This window comes from Anolis sagrei, chromosome 6, assembly GCF_037176765.1.
Source record: "Anolis sagrei isolate rAnoSag1 chromosome 6, rAnoSag1.mat, whole genome shotgun sequence".
Lineage (NCBI taxonomy): Eukaryota > Metazoa > Chordata > Lepidosauria > Squamata > Dactyloidae > Anolis > Anolis sagrei.
Genome location: NC_090026.1, coordinates 111,473,064 through 111,500,413, shown reverse-complemented (window position 1 = coordinate 111,500,413; position 27,350 = coordinate 111,473,064). Strand labels below are relative to the sequence as shown.

The window sequence follows — 27,350 nt, the reverse complement described above, 5'->3', positions numbered from 1 at the left end:
CAGGAAGGAATTTTCCTTATGAGGGATAGATTTCTCTTACTTCCTGTTGTTTTACCCCTGTTCTTAACTATACGTCATGTGTAAGTCGGACATTTGTAACTAAGGGACTGACTGCACTCAGTCCGGGATTGTATAAAAACATAAAGGATGCACAGGTCTCAGAGCAGTGTTTCTCAACCTGGAGTTGGGACCCCGGGTGGAGGGTTGCGAGGGGTTTTTAGAGGGCTCACCAAAGACAATCAGAAAACATTTATTCCTGATGGTCTTAAGAACTCCTTTGGCAGAGAAGGCTGAAGATCTCTCTGCCTGTCCTTCCCTTCCCTTTTGGAAACATACTCCGAATCCTCCCACCTCTCAGCCAGCCTCTCCACCAATGGGAGGGCTGTTTCTGAAACTCCAAGCAGGGAGGGGAGAGAAGGCATGCTCAGCACATGGTAGAATGGTGCGCATGCAAGAGAGAGAACATGCAAGGCTGGAGAGAGGCTTGTGTCAGCGAGTCCCATCCAGGCATGGGGGTTCTGTGTGGGAAGTTTGGCCCAATTCTATCGTTGGTGGGGTTCAGAATGCTCTTTGAATGTAGGTGAACTATAAATCCCAGCAACAACTCCCAAATGACAAAATCAATCCCCCAACACCACCAGTATTCAAATTTGGGCATATTGGGTATTTGTGCCAAATTTGATCAAGTGAATGGAAATACATCCTGCATATCAGATATATACATTATGATTCCTAACACAATTACAGTTATGAAGTAGCAATGAAAATAAATTTATGGTTGGGGTTATCACAACTGTATTAAGGGATTGCCGCATTAGGAAGGTTGAGAAACACTGTCTCTGAGAGCGTGACACCTGTAACCCTAATCTCAAACTATTTATTAGTGCAATTCCTAACCCATCTGTCATCACAGTCCAGAAAACAAAGTAAAAACCTGCATTTCCTCAAGTCTTTTCCATGGATTTTCTTGAACTCTTTTCAGCCTTGGAACTCATTTGAGCCAGAAGATGGTATATTTAGCCTGCTGATGGGCACGGTTTCAATGCTGCAGATCCAAACCACAGTTCTCAGATGCGTGTAACAGTAGGTTCATCGCCTATTTAGCTCTAGGAAAGCTGCTGCCAATGGAGGAGATAAAGAGCAGAAATGCAATGGAGGGTAATATAGACTACCTTCTCCCTCAAGTTGTTTTTCAACTGCAAATTTCTTCCCCAGTGAGTTTCCCAGCCATAGTATGTTAAATACATGGAAAAATCAATTTAAAACAGCTGGGGAAACATTTGCCTTCCAGCTGTTTTGGCCAATGACTTCCATCAGCATCACTTAGCATGGAAAGGGAATAGAGGAGTTATAGTCCAAAACAGCTGGAGGGCCAAAGGTTCCCCCTATCCAGGAGGGTGAAATTGATTCATTGTACTCACACACACTACCTTTTGATGAGTCCTCCATCCAAAAAAAATGTAGAAACTACCTGGAACCCACCAGAAAGAAAATCCACATATTTTTCCCAAGACAATAAACCAAGAACTTATTTTGTTTGATATATAACAAACTTTAAATATTTAATAACGATCCTATGTAATAGAATCCCGTGTTACAGATAAGCAAATGTGGTTGCCAAAGCACAACAGGTGGGTTAGTTTTATATTTGGCCAAATGATAGGACCCCAGAAATAAAATCTCAAGAATTAGAAATGCATAGCAAATAACATGGCTTTCAGAGAGAGCAAAACACATAAAAAGGCCAATACAAATCAACAAAAATACATTTTCAGGTATGTTAACAGGGGAAAAAATCCACAGAGCACACAAAAGTTAAGTATATAAATAAGTATTGTGCAGGTTAAAATCAGTATTAATCCTATAATAATGTACAAGGTTCTCTTTAAATATATTTGGAATATGTTGGGAAAAAATATGCTTTTCAAATCTTTGTATGGTGTTCCTTAATATGGGATTGTATCTTAAAGACAAAATTAGTGTTAAGTATAAAAATGCAAACATAGAGTAACAGCCTATTTCTTTGAGTTGGTCTACTAAGCCAGGTTATAAAATCTGCTTAATAAGAACGAGTGCGTAGAAAAAACCACTTCTGTGTTGATACTCTTGGATTTGATGACTGTGACTCCATCACACAAGAGAATGAATCCACTTTAAATCAGATTTCTGCCTCCTGCAGAATTCTGGGATTTGTAGATTTGTGGGGCTGCTAAGGATTCCTCCCTAAACTACAAAGCTCAGAATTCTGCAGGAGGCAGCAACCCAATGTAAAGTGGATACATTCTCTATAGTGTGATGAGGTCGTTGGATTCCCAAGTCTATTCTTCTCTTGGCTTCTTTGCAGTGCCTTAGCTGAACGGTGTTGGCAGTGTTGTATCTTCTTTATGGTTTATTGCATGTCATATATGCTGTGAATGCATATACATATGGACGGAAATTGATACTCCCAGAAACTGGACCCCCAATCCCATTCCACAGATAAATTTGCAAGTATCCAAGATTTGTGCCAGATTCCATAGGATTAGGGTGCATTTGCTTTTTGGTCATAAACAAGAGAGGAATGTTACAAAGTGGAAGACGATCCTGGACCATTGTCAGTTGCGTGCTTATCAAACAGAAATTATCCCACCAACTAGATAGCAACTTATATCTAAATACATACAGATTTGTTTCATAGGAGAGAGATATACATATGTACATATCAACGTAAACACTTTTTTTTTTTTACAACGGAAGCTGTAGACAACGGGAAATGCATACAAGATACAAAAAAAAAAAAAATCTCTGAAAAGCCTCCCTGCTTTAAAAAGAAGACACCTCAATATACCGCATCAGTTAGCTGTAGAAAAATAGATCACCTTCAGTTTAAAAAAAGTTGCTTCATTGAAAGGGGTCCACTATAATAAAGGAGCTCTCTCATCATGTAAAACATTTCAAGTCCAAAAGAAAAAAGAAGAGAGGAAAGAAGGGAGGAAGGGAAGAAGGGAGGGAGGGAGAGAGGGAGGGAGCGGAAGGAAGGAAGGAAGGAAAGAAGGGAGGGAGCGGAAGGAAGGAAGGAAGGAAGGAAGGAAGGAAGGAAGGAAGGAAGGAAAAAAATATACAGGAGAAAAACATATAACTAGGCAATAGTTAAGTGCAAAACAGCAGCAATCAGCATGGTATTGGTATTGGTTTGGTAGCAATGGCTGTACAGGCTGTGATCATATGTACAGTGATGTTTGGCCTTCAGATTTCATTTTTGTAGAGTATCTGCCCTTCTATTCTGTGCATGGAGCAAGTCAAAGGTGTAAAACCAAAGCTCCTTCAAACGGTCAAACTCTTAAGATAATTTCACAGTCCGTCAATCAACTTTCTTCCTCTTTGGCTTCTATTCCCATGAGGCGGGGGGAAGAAAAGGTGATGACAGTGGCTGCTGTCTTTCTCCCCGCTTCATGGCCAAAGTTAAACAAAGCTTAAGAGTTCAGAGGTTCGGATGTTTAGCTTACAAATTCACATTCTTTCAGAAATCATTTTGCTAATCTCCCCTGTTTACATTTTGCATGGAGGCATTAGCCAACCGCCCCTCCAAGCCTCTCCCATCTTCATCCTGTTTACCATCCTGGCTGCTCAGCCCAGTTTTAAAATGACCAATCCGTGCCAAGCAGAGGCATTAAGTCTTAATGCTGCAGAAAAACAGATGGTTTCAAAGTGGAGATTTCTGTTATTTCTTTCTCTCCCTCTCTCGGGTCTTGCTGCCTTTTCATGCAGGCTCCATAAAGCAATGGAAAATGAAGCACTGATCTTCTCCGTCCCTCCCACCGACAGAAATGAAGGCTTTGTCAGTAGCTGCCAAACACTGAGAGTCAACACTGTTTCCATGTGCTGGAGCCCAGCAAAAATGTCCCACAGAAGAGTCAAAAGTCATGTGTTTTCATATCACACTCTTTCAACTCTGGTGGGATCGTACACATCTGTGAAATAGAAAAGATGGATATTATTATTAGTAATTATAGCAGTCATTTCTAATAGTTCCCCTGGCTCAATTTGTTAATGGAGCTCCATACAATTTCAGTGGGAACAACCCACTCAAACCAACTAGAGTATGAGCCCCGTATTCACATAGGATACATTCCCAGAGTTTGTATGGCTATGCGAAACCACAGATCAGTGGTTCTTGACCTGTGGGCTGTGGACCATCAGTGGGCTGCAAAGACGAAAATCTGGTCCATGAGACTTTTTCTTATTTATTTATTTATTTATTTATTTTCTTTCCACTCCTTTTGTGCCACTTGCCACTCCTTTCCTGTCACTGACCATGGCATATGTTCTGTATCAGAAACTAGAGCTGATATGGTCCATCCAATGCAATTTTTATGGATCAGCACCCCAAACCAGAACTAAAGTTGACCAAAAACTGATTTGTAACTCTTTTGGTACTAATGTTGGAGAATGGCCCCTGGTCAAAGTGGCCCCTGGTCAAAGTGGTCCCAAGTAAAAAAAAAAAGTTGGGAACCACTGTCATAGATAATAGTGAACTCTATTGAAATGAATAATTTCTGGTTCATGAATATCATGGAGTCATACTACATCTAGAAAATGCCCAGTGGGGACATCTTTCACCTGTTGTGGATAAATGAAACTATGGATGCTGATCCTGTGGATACTTGAACTCACACTAGCCCAACACATTAATTGCCTTTCACACAGAGATTAACAGCTAGTTCCAAAAACAAAAATAGCTCCAAAAGCTATAACAGAGCTTGAATCCAGTCCAGTGAACTCCACTAGTTGTCAGTTTTATTCACAACCAGCTATATTTCACTTGCTTTTATGTGTGTGTGTCAGGCGTGACTTGAGAAACTGTAAGTCGCTTCTGGTAAAATAATTGGTTCTCTGCAAGGACACTGCCCAGGGGACGTCCCGATGTTTGATGTTTTACCATACCTGTGGGAGGTTTCTCTCATGTCCCCGCATGGGGAGCTGGAGCTGACAGAGGAAGCTCAACCCACTCTCCCTGGAATCGAACCGCTGACCTATCAGTTAGCAGTCCTGCTGGCACAAGGGTTTATCTTATTGTGCCACCAGAGCCTCCACTTCACCAGCTAGATTTTGAGTAAAGTTTATCATCGGGGTGATGGGGTATCCACCCCATCCAATGAAACAAAGGTAAAGTTATGTCTTGCTATGACAGATGAAAAAGATACTTTGCCTTCAATTATAGGCAATTACTTTTTTAAAAAGTGTGAATTATAGAGAAGTATGTATATTAAGTATGGCAAAACCACAATGAATGAATTTTAAGTATGGCTCTGATTATAGCTTAAGTTGAAACCACATCAGGTATTTGATAAAAGTAGCAAGCTTTATAACTGCACAGAACTCTCCTTCAAACAGTAGAACCAAGTGTTGTGATTTGGTTTTAACTAACACAACTGGCAATTATGTAGGAAGGCTTTTCTGAATGCATCACAAACCATTTAAATCAAAATCAGAACGTGTTCCTTTCAAACCATACAACTATCAAACAAAATGTAATGCAATGTAAACAGATAAATGAAGCTGTGTAATACTATGTTGGGGGCAAACGCTCTCCGTATCTGTTGTCAATATAAAAAGTCTGACAAAGGGTGGGGGTGGCAGGGTGTTATGTACCTAAGTAAAGGTATTATTATTTGAAAAATCGGGCTTTTAGGAAGGTAAGCTGTGACTTTCACAAGCAGCTTGGATTGATTCCCTTTCTCTCAATACTTTATGTGGAGCCCCCAATGGAACAATGGGTTCAAACCTTGTGCCGGCAGGACTGATGACCAATAGGTCAGCGATTCGAATTCGGGGACAGCGGGTTGACCTCCCTCTGTCAGCTCCAGCTCCCCATGCAGGGACATGAGAGAAGCCTCCCATAAGGATGGTAAAACATCAAAATATCTGGGCATCCCCTGGGCAATGTCCTTGCAGATGGCCAGTTCTCTCACACCAGAAGAGACTTGCAGTTTCTCAAGTCACTCCTGACCCGAAAAAAAACCCCACATTATTTTGTTTTCAGATGTTATCAATACAAAGAAAGCAACTTGATGGATTCATTATGTTTTAGAAACAGTGGGCTAATGGTTTGCCTCCCATGATGTAACATTTCCGCTGTCTCCATAATGAAGTATAAAGGACATATTGCAACTAATGTTGCAAGACCTCCTTAACTTTAATGGCCCAAACCCAGCACCTCAATTCATGGGTGATACCAGATGAGAGACTCCCCCCTGGGCACTCAGAAGACTGGGCGACTTGGAAGGCGCTGAACAGATTGCGCTCTGGCACCACGAGATGCAGAGCCAATCTTAAGAAATGGGGCTACAGGGTGGAATCCTCGGCATGCGAGTGCAGAGAAGAACAAACCACTGACCACCTGCTGCAATGCACCCTGAGCCCTGCCACATGCACGATGGAGGATCTTCTTGCGGCAACCCCAGAGGCACTCCAAGTGGCCAGATACTGGTCAAAGGACATTTAACCAAATACCAAATTTACAAAATCTGTGTGGTTTTTTCTTTCTTTCTTTTTTTTTCTTTTTCTTTTTAATCTCTGTGTTTGTTTTGCTCTGTTGGAATTGTAATACAATGGTTGCTGATGACACGATAAATAAATAAACCCCAAAGCAGTTGTGCATGTCCTACAGATTGACTGTAGTGTGAGACTCCAACAAGTCTATGTTGCTCATTGTATGGAGGAGCTGTTTTAATTAATATCAAAGTGATGTTTGCTTTAGGTTCTTGTGGGTTTTTTCGGGCTATAGGGCCATGTTCTAGAGGCATTTCTCCTGACGTTTCGCCTGCATCTATGGCAAGCATCCTCAGAGGTAGTGAGGTCTGTTGGAATTAGGATAATGGGTTTATATATCTGTGGAATAGCTGGGGTGGGGCAAAGAACTCTTCTCTGCTGGAGCTAGGTGTGAATGTCTAGAACATGGCCCTATAGCCCGAAAAAACCCACAAGAACCTAGTGATTCCAGCCATGAAAGCCTTGAACAATACATTGATGTTTGCTTTGTCTATGTCTACCTTTGATAATACTTCTGCAATGTTGCTTTGCCTCTTTTGTGTAATGAAATCTATATTGTGCTGATAGGCTCTTGTAAACTAACACAAATTGGGGTGCATGGAAGTTGGATACAAAAAGCACATAGAGAGTCACAAGCTTGTCATTTCTGCCTTTTGTTTTTGTTAATTACCATCAAGTCGAGTTTGACTTAGACAACCCTATGAATGAAAGACTTCCAAAATCCCCATTATCAACAGCCCTGCCCTGGTCTTGCAGACTCAGGACCACGGCTTCCTTGGTTGAGCCTATTCCTCTTTTGATGCTGCCTTCTACCTTATGAAGTATTACTTGTTTTCCAAATAGTCCTGTCTTCTTGTGATATGGCCAAGGCCAACAGCATTGGTTTAGTCATCTTGGTTAACTTCTGCATATACAAAGATCTACTGGTGCATCAGAGCTTGTTAACAATTGAATGTAGGATTGAAAGAGGAGATATTAAAAATTTTTGCTGCATCAAAATAAACTGCGATAGTGACAAGGAAGTTGGGAGCATGTTAGAGCAGCTATTTATAGTTTGTTGCCGTCAAAGGCAGCAGAATAGAAAGATAACTAGTAAGGATCTGAAGACTGCTGGTTGTGGAAATAAACATTGTCTCCTCAATGTGGCTTTTCTGTAAAGCCAGTTCTCTCATTACAAAATTATAGATACTTTTTATAGTTATCTTAAAAGTCACTCTTTAAAATGGCTCAGGCTTTTAAAGTAAGTAAGGGCACCAGTTTGGAAAGACAAGGGGAGGAAGGGACTCACCACATGTTTCAAATCACATGTGATCATGCCTCAGCAGTACCTATATAACTGCCTATTATAAGATAGAAAAAATTACACTAATGATACACAATTTCAAAACACACTGCTGTTTGGCAAGGCTTTGAAGTTCACTAGGGTCGACTCTTCCTCTACTTAAATCTCTCATCACTACTAGTTTACCCAGGGAACAGCCCTATTTAAAGTTGCCATCTAAGTCCTCCAGATGTGCTGGAATGCAATACCCATCACTTGAAACAACATGCTGGCTGAGGACAATGAGAGTTTTAGTTCAATCCATCTGGAAGGTGTCAGGTTGTTAGAAGCCACTTTAGAAAAGAGTCTGTTTCATTTAACTAGGGCCCCTTCCATACAGCTGAATAAAATCCCACATTATATGCTTTGAACTGGAATATATGGCAATGTGGACTCAGATAACTCAGTTCAAAGCAGGTATTGTGGGATTTTCTGCCTTGATATTCTGAGTTATATAGCTGGTTGGAGGGGCCCTACGACATGTAATAGATTTCTTTAAAATGATTTTACACGCTGAGTACTGGAATTTTATGTAAACACTAAAACCTTAATGCAACTGCTAATCCCAATTTAGGTCTGTTCAGAGACTAACAATGGGATCTACACCTAAAAGATTACTAAGTAAGCATTAAGTAGAAGGGGCCCCAGATGGTTTGATAGGAACCCAGCCATCAATCCCTCTTTTACTCAGTTCTGTGAAACCATGGTAGGTGAATGGTGAAGAACTAACCAGATGACTCTTAAAGGGCCATGGTTAGCACAGAGGGATCGTGGTTAGCACAATAGGTTAAACTGCCAGCTACAGAAAATCTTGCCGATTGAAAGGTTGGCAGTTCAAGCTGCAGGTGAGGTGAGCTCATGCCATCAGCCCTAGCTTTCTGCTTACCTAGCAGTTCAAAAACAGCAATGTGAGTAGATAAATAGGTACTGCTGTGGCTGGGAGGTAAAAAGCACCCCGGAAGACATGCCAGCAATTCGATCAGGAAGGCATCTTGTGACAACAGGCTCTTTGGCATAGAAAAACGGAACAACAGCACCTCCCCATGACCGAGTCAAACATAGCCTCCAAATGTGAGAAATGAAAAAGAGGGAAACCTTGCTTCTGTCTATGTATTGTCTGTCTTTGTTAATTGTATAACGGCATTGAATGTTTGCCATACATGTATTCTGTAATCTGTTCTGAGTCTCCTTGGGGAGATAAAACAGAATATAAATAAAGTATATTATTATTATTATTATTATTATTATTATTATTATTATTATTATTATTACACATTGGTACTTCAAAGCAAGGGGACAGCAGGTTTAACCATGCTTTTGCCGGCATTTGTTCTGGCATGTAACATACACAGTCAACCCACCACATTCACTGAGGTTAGGGGTGCAGGATCCCTGCAAAAATGGAAAAAAAACTGCAAAAAAACCCTGAGATAACAGCTCTCTAGAGATTTTCAGGTCTTCATACACAACTCTATGGCCAATTTCCAACAGACATTGATCACAGTATCATGCTGGAGAACCTAGAGATTCCTAGAGAGAACAATTTAATTTTATCTACAAATAATAAATTTACCAAGACAAATCACAAAGGAGTATGATTTTTCTTGTATTATATGTACTATATGTATCGTATGTATTATATAGCATGCAGAATGTTAATCTGAGTAAGGGGAACAATTGAATTGTTGCTGATACCTCTCTTCTCCATTCCCAGTTCAACAGCAACAGCAAAGTTTATACCTAAGATGAAACCAGGAATAAACTATTTCCCGTCAAGTATTCTTCAGAGCAAATATTTACTCATCTCCCACTAAAGAACTGATTGTAGAAACCCTTGAGAAATCAACATCTCACCTAATGAAAAAGAATGTTTTCCAGTTTTCCTCTCACTTCTGTTATCCGAGAGTCCATTTTCAGCCAGTGAGATGATGCGCTTGGACACAGAACTTCCATGGGACAACTTGCGGGGCAGTTCGTTATTCTCAGAAGTGGGATCACTTCCTCTCTCATCTAAGCCCTTAGGCTGTTTCTCTTCCTCTCCATCCTCTCCTGAATCTGTGTTCTTTATGCTCAGCCGCCTCATACGAGAAACTGAGTGAACTTCTTTCATCCTCACCAGACGGTCCATGGCGGCTCGGCTCGGTGGGGTTGCAAGTTTGCCTTGCAAGGTCTCAATCACCTTTGAAGTGCTTCTGCCTTTCTTTTCTGCATTAGGTGGAACCACCTGCCTCTCAACAAATGGAAGCACAGCAGACTCAAGAGAGGGAATATGTTCTTCTCTTTGTCTGCCAAGACTTTCATGCTGCTCAAATTGTTCTGCTATCAATGTTTCTTCTCCAGGGTTCTGATCTTCAGTAGACTCCAAGGAGATATTGTCTCCAACAAAAAAGGAGCTTTCTGTCCAGCCACACTTTCGTCTTCCTTCAAAAGAAGTCACCTTTGTTTCCGTCATATCCCCCAGTGTTCTTTCAGCTGATAATTTGAGGCTGAAATTATCAGGATGTAAGTTTTTGTCCTGAATTGTTCTGTCATTGGGTACAAGTGCCTCCACAGGTACCTCTATCCCTAGAATCCTAGCTGCTCTTGCCTGGAGTGATTCATTGGGGGGAATCTCAGGCACAATAGGTTTTCCATAACAATCGAGCTCATGAGTTCCAAGTCCTTGGTCTTCATCTAATCCCACACTTCTCAAATCAGGTTCAGAAAGACCTTGACTCCTATTGGTTAAGGACAACCGGGCTGCAGAACCTCTTTCCAATGCTAGGTTAATCCTGGGTGCTGTATTTTTCTTCAGCCTATCAAAGTCAAGTACACTCTCATTTTTCACATGGCTTTCATCCTTTAAGTTGAAGCTATTGAATGGATTGTAGTGATTCTCATCATCGTAGGAATCAGACAGAAATCTTTTGGTTGATTGTGGACTGACAGAATGTTTTATTATCCTGTTCCCAGCTTCCTGTTTTTTTGGTTCAGCAAAAAGGTACCCATTTGTCACCCTGACAGATTCACCCATCTCTCTGGCCTGCAAACATCTAGAACTCACTGGAAATTCACCACCCGTGACTCTAGTATTTGAACTTTCTGAGGCACTTACACTTTCAGATCTACTTTTATCCTTACTCTGTGCACACAAAGGAGTGACTACTATGAGAGGTTCTGACTGCACATCAAGTCTATGGTCCGGCTTCTGGTTCATCTCATCATTCCTAAAGGTAACACTTTCATTCCTTCCTATTTTTTCCTCCTCTTCTCTTTCCTGCCTGCCATCATTCTCTAAACCATCTTCACTACTTTCTTCCTCTTCCTGAAGTTCCTTGTTGAAACTTTCCAGCTCACTTATGACATCCCAAGGGCGGCGGCTAACAGGTTTCAAGAGGAACTGCCCAAACAGTTCCTTGCTTCTAGAAAGGGTGTTTTCTTCCTCCACAAAGACAGAATTACTGCCCTTTTCCTGCTCTGGAAAAGTTGCACATGGAGCAGGAGGCAGATTGGGACTTGCCTTTTGGTTAAGTACAACAGTCCTAGAGTATACACTATTGCTGGCTTTGTCCAGATTCCCCTGCTCTTTCACACTGGATGTAAATTGTTTACCCTGCTTATTATCAGTAGACCGCACAGTTAGTGTTGGCTTTGTGGTAGAAGTTCCATCCCTTAACACTTGGGAAGCTCTTGTTGTATCGGATCCCCTCTGCTCTAAACCTTGGAGAAGATGCATGACTTTGGGTTCTTCGGTGAAGCTGGTCTGTGTTTGTTGGTCCTTGTACTGATCACCTGGCCATGAGCCAGAGTACTGGAGCTCCTTGTGTTTCGCAGGCTGCAGGAATCTGAGGTCATTCGTTTGTTTCCATGATTCTTGTTTTTGTAACTCATTCTTATTGGTCATGTTTCCTGTAAGGGCTTGGAGCTCCAAATCAGTGGAAGAAGTGCTTAGGAGACTTTGTTCCCGCAGAACCCCACTGTTATCAAGCCCATTCTTCTCCTCGGCCCCCTGTGTTACATTGTTGTTCCTGTCGGTATCTGGCAGGTTCAGATCAGATTTGACAGGGATGGAGACCAAGCAAAATATTGTTTCGTTTGTTTTTTTCTTTGAACTCTTCTTACTCTGGATCTCTGTGCCAGGTTCAAAGGTTTTTACTTTAGTCACAGTCTCACATGGCGGTTGCGTATGAGGGCTTTGTGTAGACAGCCGGCCTTTGGAGTATTTGCGATTCAGGTCATTACCTGCATCATAACTGTCTCTTTGGAGAGGCAAGGCACAACTGTCCTGATCTATGGTTGACTCTACTAGCCATCTGCTTCTCTGTGCAGAGCTGCCAGGGACCTGGTCACACTTGACAGCAGTACTTAGCGAGTCTGGCATATCTGAAAAGGCACTGTTGTACTCTGGTTCCAGAGAATTCCCTTGGAAGGCATACAGACGTGTCCTATTTGCATCCCCAGCAGCTCTGACATCCTCCTGAAGACCATCTGTGTGTGCTATTTTAATATGCCGGATCCGTGGGTCATCAAAAGGAATATACTGCACAGAAGACAAGTAGTTCTCCGCCTGTCTTGGATGGCTTTTATGGTCATAAGGAGTTGGTTCATTTTGATAATGTTCATCTCCACTCTTAAATATGTCAACGGAGTGGGGGTGGACAAAGTTGGTTGTTTCGACAGGACTCTGTATGCCATTATTAAAGCACATATCATAGTTAGGCACTTCACCGGGCAAATGCTGATCCATACTTTGCTGAGCTGGTGATTTATAACATGGAGGGGGAACATACAATGGGGGTTCCAGGCTTGAGTCTTGAGTACAAACATCCTGAGTCGAGTCGCTAATTTTAGTCAAACTTGAGATGGCTTCATCTTTTCGCAAGTCATCCTGCAGGGAATTGGTTTCCAGGCTTCCCCTGGTTTGTTGATGAAGTTCGTAGGAAGGAGGCTTCAGGGGTCTCCCATACTTGGGCTTGGCCAAGGGAAGGAACTGGGCCACTGCATTAGGGTACCTAGAAGTTTCCAGGCTCAGTCCAGTTGGGGGACAAGATACTGTTTTCATTCCACTGAAGGAATGTTTTTTGGTAATAAGGGAGGGCATTTCAACACACCTTAGGCTCTCTGGTGAAAGAACTCTTGGCAACGATTGTGATTTCCCCTTAGCATGGGAAGTAGCAGCAGCATTGACTTGTCGACCTGAATATTTATCTTGGAGCAGTCTTTCCTTGTCACCTTGAGACGTAAATCCTGCAAATACAGTTGGCCGGTCCCAACTTTCTGTTCTTAAATTCTGCCATCGGTAATCTGCAGTTGGTTTCCACTTCTCCTGCATGTTGGTTCTTCTAATTTTCTCTCCTCCACCTCCTACCTCCCACTGACCTTTTTTGTCATGTCCATACAAAGCACAAGGCACAGCCATTCTCTTTGTTTCAGAGTCCCCCTTGCCACTGTTGCCCAACAACGCACTAAAATCCTGGCCTCTTCTTCTCCAGTAGGCGAGATCTTTTTCTGTCTTGGGGCAGGAAGACCAGCTTAACTGGGATTGGTCATAAAACCTACAAAAGAAAGAAAGGATCAGTGGAGATGTAATTATGCATTATATTAACCTTCCAAAAATAACTATAGTAAGAAATCAGAGTGAACCATCATAATGGCATGCCGAGTATATTTTCTTTCCTAAATGTTTTGAAGAAGCTATTCTTGAAGGTTTTCTGTGAGGAACCACAGTTGAAGTTCTACTTATTTCTCATTTATCTTGATTTCTGATTTATCTGGATTCCAGCAAAGCATTTGACAAGATTTTCCATAACATTTCAATTAGCAACAGATAAAATATGGAATAGATGGAAATACCACCAGATGACCCCAAAATTGAAAAACTATGCCCAGAGAGTCTAAGACTATACTTCAAGCTAGAAGGAAGCCTTGAGTGCCGCCAAGTTCTCTTCTCAGTATTTTCATCACCGACTTCGATGACAGGCTGGAGGGAATTCTTAGCAAGTTTGCAGATGATATTAACTGTAATACATCTACAGAAGTGGGTTTATATCCATGAAAACTCATGCAAAAATAAAGATCTGCTGGTCTAAACAGTTCAGCCACATTGCTTTTTCTGTTTCTTTAATTCCCCCCCCCCTTTTTTTTCCACTGGGAGAGAAGAACAGAATTCAAAAGGACCATAATAAACTTGAATACTGGGCAAAATTAATACTCTGAAATTCAATGAGACAAATGCAAGATTTTACATTTAGGCCACAAAATCAAATGCACACGTATCCCCCATAAATGATTCAGGATGCAAAAAGTCATTAGGATCATTATTGATTATAAAGTAAACATGAGCCTGCGGTATAAAAGTGAATGATATTTTATACTGCATTAATAGAAATGTAGCTTCTAAATCAAGTGAAGAAATCGCCCCACTATATTCTGGGCAGATCAAACATCATCTGACGTATTATGTTCAGTTCTGGTATATAATTTTAAAAAATGACATATACAAGTTAGACCAAGTTCAGAGAAGGACAAGAAGGATAAGAAGAGAGATAGAGATCAAAGTCTATGAGGCAAGGTTGAAAAAGTTGGGCAAATTCAGCTTGGTTAAGAGAAGACTGAGGGGTTACGTGCTTAAATACTTCAAGGGCTCCAACAAGGAGAGGGGGCAGGCCTGTTATCTGCTGCCAGAGAGCCAGGTTTAATGGTTTGAAATTACAGTAGAGTAGGTTTCAGCTGAACATCAGAAAGAACTTCATAATGACATGAGTGGTTTAGGAATGGAAGCAATTGTATAGAGAGGTGATGGGGTCTCTTTCTACAGATGTCTTCCAAAAGAAGCTAGCCAGCTTCCTGATAGGATGTTTTAGTTGGAGGTCATACACTTAGGACTTGATATCCCATAAGCCCCCTTCCAACGCCATAATTATGTTGCAGTACAGTTTTGCTCCCAATAGAACTACTTCCATCCAGATTTGTAGCCATGCCTTTCAGCAGAAGAACATTCCCAGACGGACCCCTCTAATTTTCCTTTCCAACTGACACTCAATATTCTGTAGCTACTGAGCATGTTCAGTGGATTGCTTTGTTTCAAAAATGTATTTCTTCTTATGCTTCACCGATGCATGCGGATACCTCTTTTTTTTTTTTACCTTCCACGACCCTACTTTAAATTAATTTCTGTTGCCACTCACCAGCTGGAATCGCAAGGGGGTTAGAATCTGCCCAGCAATGTTTTCTTTCTTTCTTTAGGCAGATGACTTAGAACAAAATATCTACTATTGTTATTCTCTTTTTGTAGGGCATATTTGGTTCTGGCTGCACTTGGACCAGTGAAAGATATCAACGGAAACAGACTCATAAGCAGTGACTCATCTGGTCACATGCAATGAATAAGACTCCCCCAGGAAGCTGGCAAAAGGATCACTTGTCAACTGGATGAGATATCTCATCTTTTGAACTACAATTGTGGTACAAAAAAACATGGGGAAAGATGGAAAAGCAGGCCAATTTTTTTTCAGGACACCAGCTTTTCAAGATTTCCAAGGAAGAAAACTGCTACAAGAGAAAATTGTGCTTATGTGTGTCACTGATGGCACTATTTCCCATAGCTATTCAACACCTTGCAGATACACTATTTGACACTGTGATTTGAGTTCACATGAAGAAGGTGTTTTCCTAAATTTCATGACATTTCTTAGAGGGAAGCATTAATGGGTTTGAAGCAGGTACTGGTGGAGAAGCTCTTTGTGAGAAATGTGCACAAATTATTGGAATGGACCAATCTAAAGAGGTTCAAATGTATACCTACCAAGCCAAAATGAAAAAAAGGAGCACAACAATGTAGCATTTACTGTCCTTCTCCATCAATCATAACACATAATTCTTTGTACCTGGTTGAGAGATTGGGGAGGGGGGCAAAAAATCCTTTCATCTTAAAAAAGATTCAAAAATGAAAGATGCTCACATGATCACTGGTAATCCATGTTCTGAGCTCTGTTCAAATTGCTTCCATTTACGTACATAGATTCATCTCATCAGTTCACTGCAAAAACTGAGGTAATATATTTTGTTTTCATCAGAAAGATTAAAACAAATCATCTGGCAAAATGTCCAGGGTGGAAAATTACTTCCTTTCTGGGCCAGAAATGGCAAATCACTCCGGTCAATACCATACAAGATTAACACAGATGAAAATACATTGTAGGCAGGAAAGTTTAATACGGCTAGAATGAGCACCAACTTTCCTCCCATACATACAGTAGACTTCCGTCAGCATGATGAGATTGATATAGACCTCTTGCTCTCACTGATGGCAAGAAGGCAACAAAGAAATGTTTTAGTAAAGCTACAGGCTACACAGCATAAAGATGGCCCTAAATGATTTCAGAAGTTTCTATGTACTCAAAGACACAAACCCTGGCTTTCCTCAACAGAAGTCAAATTGGCATCCATGGGGCTTTGAAGTGGTCTCCTATCTGAACTCTAACCTTACTTTGGTTTCTTCTATCTAGAATGCTTTCTCCTAAGATGCTTCTTAAGCCTTCATCTGAAGAAACATGTGGCAGAAGAATTCTAAGTTGGTGTTTTGTCCAGTAACAAGAGCTTCTGTTTTCCCCAAACCCTGGTTAATCCATTTTCCATGGATTGTTTTCCACATTAAAAAAAATGAATTAACATAAGCTAAGCAGGAATCAGTAGATAGGTTCATCCACACACCTAAAACTGATACATTTGAAATGTTATTTTCAGTGGTACATAACCTATGGCCCACCAAATGCTTTGGATAAGATGGAGTTGGAGTCCCAATACTCGGAGGGATGCAGGTTGTGAACCACTGATCCATGGAAGCAGGGCTGCCAGAAATGGAGCAACGTTTACGGTTCTGGTCTTGACTGAAAATAACTTGTATTTTCAACACTGATCTTTTGAAATAAGCTAAGGTTGTTCTTTTAGTTCATGTTTTAGCTGATAGACCAATGGTTTCCAACCTGTGGTCAATGGGCCACCAGTGGTCTGCAAGAACAAAAAAAACCGTTGCCTCAAAACCATGCTGCAACAAGAGCAACTGGTCCCACAAAAACCTTTTATAGTGCTGAGGCAACAGGGATGTTGGGAAGGGAGAGGCTGACTACCCACAAAATATTACTACTACCACATCAGCTCTAGATTATTAAATATGATTTTCTATGGACGAGCAGATGGCAACTACTGGATGAGATATGTTCTGTATCAGAAATTAGAGCGGATTGTTTTCGTGTCAGGAGCGACTTGAGAAACTGCAAGTCGTTCTGGTGTGAGAAGATTGGCTGTCTGCAAGGACGTTGTCTAGGGGACACTCAGATGTTTTGAAGTTTTACCATCCTTGTGGGAGGCTTCTCTCATATCCCCACATGGGGAGCTGAATCTGACAGAGGGAGCTCATCTAGGCTGTCCCCAGATTTGAACCTCCAATCTGTCGGTCTTCAGTCTTGCCAGCACAAGGGTTTAATCCCTTGTGCCACCAGGGGCTCCTATTAGAGCTGATGTGGTCTATCCAATGCAATTTTCTGAATCAGCACCCCAAATAACCAAACCAAATCTAAAATTTACCAAAAACTGATTCGCAACCCTTTTGGTAGTAATGCTTGAGAGTGGTTCCTCATCAAAGAGGTTCCTGTTCAAGTGGTCTCTGGTCAAAGTGGTCCCTGGTCAAAAAGATGTTGGGAACCACTGTGATAGACAGATGCAAAAGCCTGGCTACAAAAGACTTGTCTCCCTACCCAAAACACATTTTTTTTTCTGTCTAATTTGTTCCAGTTCAAAGGTCCACAAAGGACTGGCTGCAAGCAAGAGGAATGCATCAATACATTTTATGAACTGATGACAAGGCCTTGTGCTGGACTGCAGCTGGAGCAATGAGACCTTCCAAGGAAACTCTGATGTTTGCTTCAAGTGAAAGCACCCAAGGGGAAAACAATGCTTCTCTTCATATAGGAATGACCACCACTGATTCACGAAGTCTTACCGCATGCACTGATAATTAGTTGAAATTGCAATGATATGCTCTCAGAAAAATACTGCACATTTCTTTTTCAGTGTGTAATCTGAGCATTTTTAAAATCTTCCTATGAGGTCTTGTTTGTCTGTTTCATTTCAAAAAGTATGGGTTTTTCAATGCTTAGTGTTATGTTGAATGCTGTAGGATTAACCCTCCATCACATCTACATGTACAGTCCATCAATTTAAAATGTGGATTGAATCAGTCATATAGTTTCTTATTGATTCCAGAGTTAGATCAATAAGATTTAACTAGAAGATACAGTACAATCCACAAATCTGTGGAGGATACATTTCTGAACTTCTCATAGATATGCAAAACTATGGATAATAGAGACCTCTACTGAAATGACAGACTTCTAGAACAAGAATACCATAGGGTTACATGCTGGAAATCCTTGAAAATGTCTAAAGAGAGGGACCTGGCCATCTCTCATTCATGGGGACACCATGTTGAAATTGACTTGACAGTAACAACAAGCAGGGTTCCCATGCCTTCTTTGCTCCTCTTTTTGGTCAATATATTTTCTGTTTTTAACAGACATGGATATACCAACCTTTATTAATCCCAGCAAAATTAAGGCTGCAAGGAGTTGAATTTAATTATACACACACACACACACACACACACACATAGATAGATAGATAGATAGATAGATAGATAGATGATAGATAGGTAGATAGATAGATAGATAGATAGGAGCAGGAAAATACTCACCTTGCCTCGGGAGTATAAATGTTGGTTGAAGCTGGGACGTCCTGATGGTAGACAGAGGCTGGCTGCCTCCCTCTGAAGACATGGCTGCTGCTTTCATTGTCATTCAGGGCACTTTTGGTTCCGGTCTTCTTCTTGCTGTTTGCAAATGCTGCAGAGCTGGTTGGGAACCCATTCAGTGGTCCATGACTAACCCGTCTATCTGCAACTTCATGATGGAATCTATCACTTCTGTTCTCATACAAGTTGGTTGAATTTTTAGACAATTTGTATCCATGAGAAATCAGGAGGTCTTCTACACTGAACATATTGTGTTGGCTTCATTTACCTAGATACCTCTTGAAGTTCCCGTGACCTGGGCCCATCGCTGAAAGAAAAGGCAAAGGAGTTTGTGAGTAATGTATAGGAAGAGCCATTTCATCAACTCTAAAGTAGATCAATTCAATAATCCAAGAATAGAAGACAACTCTTTTAATACAGTTGGCCCACCATATCCATAAATTCAAACCACCCACAGCTTGAAAATAATTCCCCCAAAAAGCAAACTTTGATTTTGCCATTTTATATAAGGAATACCATTTCTCTATGCCACTGTACATCCACAAATATGTGTATCCATATATAGCCATCAGATAGCAAGAGCCCACAATATATAGTTATATCCCGCTTTTTTCCATATGGGACCTATAGTGACTTACGCTATATGTTAAAACAAAGTATCTGAAACAATTTCTATTAAAAAAATAATGATAAAAAGTTTAAAAAGAATCTACTTAAAACCATTAACTCAGATCATCTAAAATATATTAAACACTACTATATATTAAAGCCAGAATGGACCTTCCGCTACTCAGCTAAGTTTTTTTATAGTGTCAGAAGCAACTTGAGAAAATGCAGGTTGCTTCTGGTGTGAGAGAATTGGCCATCTACAGAGAGGTTGCCCGAGGGACACTCAGATGTGTTACCATCCTGTGGGAGGCTTCTCTCATGTCCCCGCATGGGAAGCTAGAGCTGACAGATGGAAACTCATCACATCTCTTCTATTCGAATCGCCGACCTTCAGGTCAGCAGTTCAGCTGGCACCACTCCAACCAATGAAAAGCTGGGGATGCTCACATTAGGGGTATAGCCTTTTCTATAGTCTTCTTTTGGACTACAACATCCAAAATCTTCCAGAAAGCATGGTCAGTGGTTCTACTGACTTAAGGATTCTGGGAGTTGTAGTGCAAAATAACCACTTTCCCAGGCTGTGATTTCAGCTAGGCTTTGATTTCACCAAGCCCACTCATCACATCTTCAAGCTGCTCTGTGACAAACACATATATGTAAATATACTCTAAGTTTCATGTAGGAAAATATGGAGGAAAGGGATAAAGGCTCTGTAATGTCAGAACTCCAAAATGCAACTACATAGGAAGAAATGAGCTCTCACTTTTAAATACTGTCATAGGAAGAATAAACTCACAATACTTGAAACCATATTTTTACAGAGCAGAGAGCAGGTTCAGGGCAACTTAAATTATTTTTCTTCCCTAATTGTTTTTTCAAGTGTGAACACCTGGGACTATGTGAAGAACAGCAAGCACAGAACATGGAACAGCTGGCTGCTAGAACAATTCACCCTCGAAAAAGAAGATCCACTGTGACTACCGTAAACAATGGAATGGTGGTTGGCAGGTCACAGGTGCAAGGAAGAAATGTGCTTTTCCTGGCTGCTTATAACACTCAGTTACGGCTTTGTGAGCAGCGTCCATTTTCCGGCCATTGACACATTGCTGTCTGGGCAAAAATAGTACAGAAGAACCTCATGACAGTTCCTGTAATAAGTGGTCAAGCTAGGGAAGAAAATAGCCCAAGCCAAAACTGCAGAGCGAGGGAAATGCGTCTTGGATAATGGCGGAAACTTTCATTATGACCCTTAGGGTATCTGCTTAGCTTGCTATCTAGCTGTGAAAGGGGTTTAAAATATATATATTTCAGAGGTACTCTCCTCAAAGGTGTGTGGGAAGGAAGATTCATGTTTTGGAAGTTAATACCCAGAGTTAGAAGTGGGACCCAGAGAAGTGTGAAATCCAATGGACGTGTTCCAGTCTGCACATTACTCAAAGAATGGTGGATTAGGTCACAATATATTACTGGAAAGTTAAATCAAGAACAAATTCCTCTGGCATTGCTATCTTGCAAAGAGCAACCACAAAACCAACTGCACGGATAGCATGACTAGTATTGTTGATCTCCTCCTGCATATTGGCACAACCAAAAACAGAAGGGTGATGGCAACATCTGTACTTGCCAACATATATTTCCTACAGCTTGGAACTTTACCACGTCCAGAGACACACCTTTCAAAATGTAAACACATACAGAGACACCAACTCTAGAACTGAATCTTAAAGTAAGATTGTGCACACATCAAGGACAGGGAACAAGGACAAGTGTCAATGGACATATTAGAAATATTGACAGCTGTAGTTCAGCATACCTGGGAACCAGTAGGTTGGAGTCCCTAATTTGCTTTGTAAAATACTAGATCCACTTATCAACATAATCCAAATAGTACTTTAGTTATAGAATTATTTTATATATCAAAATCTGCTTTGCGTACCATGTTAATTAACACAAGGGACTCGGTGGGTATGTACAGGGCAGAATTGCTGAGCCAACGCTGTAATCTTCAAATATAAGAGTCCTTCTTTCTCTCCAACTGCCGGTGCTCTGCCCTTTGGGGAGAGAAGAGCAGCCAAATCCAGCTCCATCATGCCAATGGCAGTTAGATTATGGAGTTGAAGTACTCCAACTGCCATTGCCCTGATCTCAAAAACAGAAGAGCAGCTAGGCATAGCTCCGTCTTGTCTTGCCCTCCTTCCATGTTTCAACTGCCATTGCTCTGGTTTCTGATGGAGGAAAAAAGCAGCACTTAATCCCGTTGCACCGCCAGTCCCTTTTCACTATGTGCCATGCCTTATTTAGATTATAAGCCTAGGGATAGGGAAGACTTTTTGGCTGTAGAGCAGAGGAAAAAACTAAATGGACAGATAGGCAAATAAACATTAAGGACAACTTAAGTCAAGTAACAGAGCTTTGGAAATCAAACCTGCAAAGCCTATATTTAGCCTGATGGAACTTGTGTACCACATCCAAAGGGATAGCAGGTTGGAAGACCTAGCTGATGAGATGCTATTTCTATAACTAGCTGCATGTATCTGTTCAAGAGCGTTTGTTGACCAGAAAATACATTCAGAAGCTACTCTTGTAAGATGTTATACTTACATAGGTTAATGGACTACATAGAGTTTGAAAGTGGCCAAGAAAAGATGGACACATTTTAAGGAATTTTCTTCAGCCAACTGGAAGAAAGCTTAGATAGCTTAAATGGAAGGGTGCTTGGACTCTGGAAAACTGATGAAGGGCAAAAACTATCCATATGGGTACTTGCCCAGCTCTACATTTCCACTTGTATGCCATGAAATGCTTGAGGTGTGGAGTTCCTTTGTTATACAAAAGTAAATCAGAGAACAGTTGTCCCCAAGATGTCCAATTGCTCGAGAAAAGCAAGAAGTCCAGGGCTGGATATGTTTCTGGTCCATAATGTTTTGCATGAATTTAGTGATAAACCCGTTCTGGCCCATTTCCATATTAGTGTGTGAATTTCAGAAAGAAAGATCAACCGTGGGAAAAGGGCATCAATTTAGATATTGCTAGATTGCAATGCCCGCCATTCATCCTGGACTGACAGGAACAGTAGCTGAACAAGTTCTGAAGGGACATACTTAGACCATCTCTCTTATCAATTCATATTATGTGTGTTATTTATGTATTCCGTATATATTGGAAAAATCAAGAAATAACTAGGCTCCAACCTGTGAAGTGTTCCAGGAACTGAAAATGGGCTAATTAATTTAAAATATGGTCCAAATGAGGTTCTCCTGTCAGTGGAATTGGATCATAATGTACATTTGATCTTATCTGCCCCCTTTACTTTGTTCATTGTGGCCCACGCCAACCACAGAGTACATTAAAAGTGTATACTCACTGATAAGTTAATACATGTGAGAGGCCAAAAACCCAAGTGAAGGCAGGCTCTTTCTCTCTTTCTATCCAAAAGTGTCCAAGAATGACTATCCAGGCTTCCGGACCTGATGTAAGGTTTTCTTTTTAAAGGATGGAAAAACGGTGTGCCTTCCTGGAGCTCCTTTGTTTTGTTTTCCAGCGACATCACAGATTTCTGAGAGATTTCACTTCCTCAGGATGCTTGCTATCTCCCCAGTTTCCGACTTGTCAAGGTTTAGTCAGACCAGTTCTGTGGAAACATGAGCCAGGCCCTCTTTAGCTATCTCTAAGCCACACAGGGTATACTTCGGTTGGAAATACTTGGTTACACACAGCACTTGCAGAAAAAGAAGGGAAGCAATGAGATCAACCTTTCCTTATTAATCTCTCCCCTCAATCTTTCCATACAACAGAATGACATGCATGTCAGAGGACTGGTTTGAAAGAGGACCAATGGAGCAATGCAAAGATAGTCTCAGTCAACCTTACTGACACTTTTGCAAAAAGGAGCCACGACAGGCAGAGTGGAGCTCTGGAAGCAAGGCATTTTTCAAAATGGATTAAATTTCCAATATATGAGCAAATATATGTTATGATGGGAAGAGAATGAGCCACTGGTGGTGCAATGAGTTAAAGCCTAAAGACCGACAGGTTGGAGGTTCAAATCCAGGGAGAGCACAGATTAGCTCCCTCTGTCAGCTCTGGTTCCCCATGTGGGAACATGAGAGAAGCCTCCCACAAGGATGGTAAAACACCAAAACATCCGAGCATCTCCTGGGCAACGTCCTTGCAGACAGCCACTTCTCTCACACCAGAAGTGACTTGCAGTTTCTCAAGTCACTCCTGACACGAAAAAAATGAGAAGAGAAAACAAAGCAAAGTGGATATTGTTCTCAAAATGACTCAACATCTTCCCATTGAAACATTTGGTATTTCACAAAAACAGCCCAAATGGACTGCACAACAGACTCGATCATCCCAACCAGCAGAGCCACGCTGTGGCATTAGAGCTTTAGTGTAGGACATTGAGAGGGTTCCAGCAAGCAAAAGGGTTGCTCTGAAATCCAGACTACAAACTCCATCACCCTGGCCAGCACAGCCATGCTATCTGGATGATTGGAAATGTAGCTCAACACCTCAGGAGGCAACCAGCTTGGGGAAGGGCTGCCCTGAAATCAAGTTTTAACTCCAACAAGAGACTTTGAAAGACTGTATAAGAAACATTTCACAATGGTTTGTGTATGAAATAAAGTCTGTGTCTACTGAACCATCAGCAAAATAGGTGTCCACTCATATGACAGTTTTGGAGTTTCATATAGTTCAGGTTTTGAAACCCAGAGAAATTATGCTCAACTTGTACATACATAAACATATAGAGAGTTACAAATCTATCATATTAACAAAAAGTATCCATACATGGAAGATGCGAAAGTGGTGTGACATTTATGCTGCCAACACAGCATCATCATCATCATCATCATCATCATCATCATCATCATCATCATCATTTAATAACTTATTAATCGCTCTCCATCCGAGAATGCTCTAGGCGATTTACAGCTAAATTACAAAAGATAAAATACATACATACAAAAATTAAAAATCAACAGAGATCGAACGCTCTAGTAAAAAGCCAGGTCTTAAGTGCGAGAGTAAAAGGCCCTAAGTCACGCATGGCTCTCATGTAGGGTGGCAAGAAATTCCACAAGGCAGGGGCAGAAATAGAAGAAGCCCTGCACCTGGTCCTTCCCAAGTGCACTTCTCTAGGACCTGGTATATGGAGTAAGTCACGTTGGACTGGTCGTTGCGACCTCTGATGATGGGAGAATGAGAGGCGGTCCCTAACGTACGATGGACCCTGGCCGTAAAGAATTTTAAAGGTCAGAACTAGCATCTTAGATGCAGAGAACAATGTTTTCCATTAGTCAAAAGGGTGGCATATTTCCGCCAGTCTTTTCATGCATAGGAGAAAATTACTCAGGACACATGCAAAAGTGACATAATTTGTACAGATTACAATATCTACCTTTTCTTCTATATTAGGCCCCTTCCACACAGCTGAATAAAATCCCACATTTTCTGTTTTGAACTGGAATATATGGCAGTGTGGACTCAGATAACTTAGTTCAAAACAGATATTGTGGTATTTTCTGTCTTGATAAATACGTATTCTGGATTATATGGCTGTGTGGAAGGGCCCTCAGTTGGCTGAACAATGTCCACGAGATCTCCTAGAGCCAGCTAATTTTCTCTTATAGGAAACTGTTCCTTGAATTCATCCTTTTTTCAAGGCAAACAAAGAAATGTTTTTTCCATGTCTTAGAGAAATAAAACAAAATGTTAATGTATAAAGGTCTGCCTGCAATCTTTATTTGTTGATGTGCTCCAAGAGTTATATAAGTAACTGAAAATACAATGAAAACAATGTAAGATCCAAAACCCCACCCTTTCCTTTTCACGGACAAAAATAACAACAACATGATGATTAAGATGAAGATGATTAAAAAATGGAAAAAGGAGAACATGGGAGAGAGAAAACAGAAGGCTGATTCAACGGGTGCCACTAGTACTCCATAGCAATTCACTCTCTTATTTCAAGGCAGTAATTGTTATAATGAGGAACAAGGCAGATTAGCAACCCAAGACTAAGAAGTACAGCCAGGGGATATCAATCTACAGTGAGTAGCAAATTCCTTAATGCAACTTTCTCTAGTCAATTAGTCTCCAATTGCATTGGCTTACCACCCCTATCATACTTATTTATTTATTTATTTATTTATTTATTTATTTACAGTACTAATATTCCACCCTTCTCACCCCGAAGGGGACTCAGGGCAGATCACAGAACACACATATGGCAAACCTTCAATGCTGGTTATACAATGACAAGACAGATGACATGCATGGGAAGCAACATAAACTATGCTTGGAATGAGGCCTATCAGTATTGTTGAAAAGCAGATCCCATCATCCTTTACCAGGGGGTAAATGTGGTTCATTGTCTCCAAAGGTAGAGCTGGAACATTTCCCAGAGCTCTAAATAATGCTCTCAGGTTTAGCACATTTGATTCAAATGGTATATTCAAATACAAAGCTTTACAAGGAAACTATTCCATTGGAATATCTGTAACACTATAAAGAAAACACTAAATACTTTAACAAAAAAAAAACTACATCTGAAAGAATACTTTTTTTTCTTGGATACACACCTAAAGATAACTGAATATATCTTATATCAATAATTTTATTTTCTTTGGCTGAGGTCTAACAATTCAAAGTGCTGGTCTTGGCCTATAAAGCCCTAAACAGTTCCGGCCCAAATCACTTGTCCGAATGTATTTCCCTCTATGATCCACCTTGGAAATTCAGGTCATCGGCAGAGGCCCTGCTCTCGATCCCATCATCCACGCAAGCACAGCTGGTGGGGATGAGATTCAGGGCCTCCCCCCCCCCCCCCGGCCGTGGAATGCTCTCCCTAATGAAATCAGATGGGCCCCCTCCCTCCTATAAAACTTGGTTGTAGGACCAAGCATTTGAGAAGCAGATGCAGCATTAAAAATAATTATTATTTATTGGACTGACAATGAATTGACCTGGATTATGACTTAAACTTGCATAATTTTAATTGGATGTTTTCATATGGGATATTTTAACTATTGTTTTAAATGTAAATTGTTATTATAATTGTCTTGTTTGGGCATCTAATGGTTGCTGATTGTGACTCCGTCCTGAGTCGTTCCCCCTCCTCCGAGGGATGAGAAGGACACGATACAGATGTATGAAATAACTTAGTAACTGTACACATCATTTCCATTTCAAGCTGTAAAAGTCTGGAAAAGTTGGAAATTCTACATCAGTAAAAGTTGGCGTGAATATGGGGATAGCAGCAACTTATTTCATTTTGTCTTGGTGATTTTTCCTCAGAGTTCCAGCTTATCATAGTGCTTTGAATGTTGCACCAGTTCAGATCCACCTTTGAGGGTCCTGAAAGTAGATCACCAGCATCAAAATCAATTCCACTCATTATAATGGCACTGACAGCAGGAGAAGATGACAAAGAGCCACATTCCAACTAAAAGAACAGACTACATTTGCTCTTGGAAAGGGGGAGGGATTTCTATGCAGCATTCACTGGCATTCCACACAGAAGATGTCACAGAGAGCACTTGGCACAGCAGGACGTGCATTTCCTCAAAGCACCACTCAATTTCCACAGGTTTTGACGAACTAGCCGAAATGCAAGTTGATTGGAAAGTAGACCTACAGACAAAACACTGAAATGAAAAAAACCCTTAAGTCCTGCCAGTCTCTCCTACTGAGTAGGAATCACAACCTCATTTCTCTTAAGGCAGTTTTTAGGATGCTTTGAGCTTCTATTCAAACAAAACTATATGTGAACTTTGGGAGAAACAGTAAAGTTTTTAGGAAGACCAGCAGCAGTTCTATGGGGATTGACACACAGCCTTCTACTTGAAGCTTACAATGCTTAGATCCTGAACATCTTCTATGGGTTTATCAACATTGTAGGACTAATGCAGTATGGCACAACGTTTAACTGCCATGGCTCTCCATCGGGGTACAAATAAAGTTGTTGTTGTTATTATTATTATTATTATTATTATTATTATTATTATTATGGACTCATGTGAGTTGAAGTTTTTGAAAGCCTTTAGCCTTCACTGCCAAGGACTGCTGGTGTCTTACCAAACTACGACTTCCATG

At 40.9% G+C, this 27,350-nt stretch overlaps 1 protein-coding gene across 4 annotated transcripts in view; it reads right to left on the bottom strand.

The window, feature by feature from the left end:
* Positions 1-234: 234 nt before the first annotated feature.
* Positions 235-27,350, bottom strand: part of JCAD (junctional cadherin 5 associated) — an 85,539-nt gene continuing 58,423 nt past the window's right edge. For 3 of the 4 annotated variants that reach the window (XM_067470345.1, XM_060782481.2, XM_060782480.2), the window contains 3 exons: positions 18,582-18,945; positions 9,707-13,386; positions 235-3,950 (listed from right to left, as the gene is read on the bottom strand). In XM_067470345.1, coding sequence (XP_067326446.1) covers positions 3,916-3,950; positions 9,707-13,386; positions 18,582-18,886 — 4,020 coding nt within the window. In that variant the 5' untranslated portion in view covers positions 18,887-18,945 and the 3' untranslated portion in view covers positions 235-3,915. Of the gene's footprint in view, positions 3,951-9,706; positions 13,387-18,581; positions 18,946-22,611; positions 22,879-27,350 lie in introns of all 4 variants that reach the window. The other variant, XM_067470346.1, reaches the window with a different exon arrangement.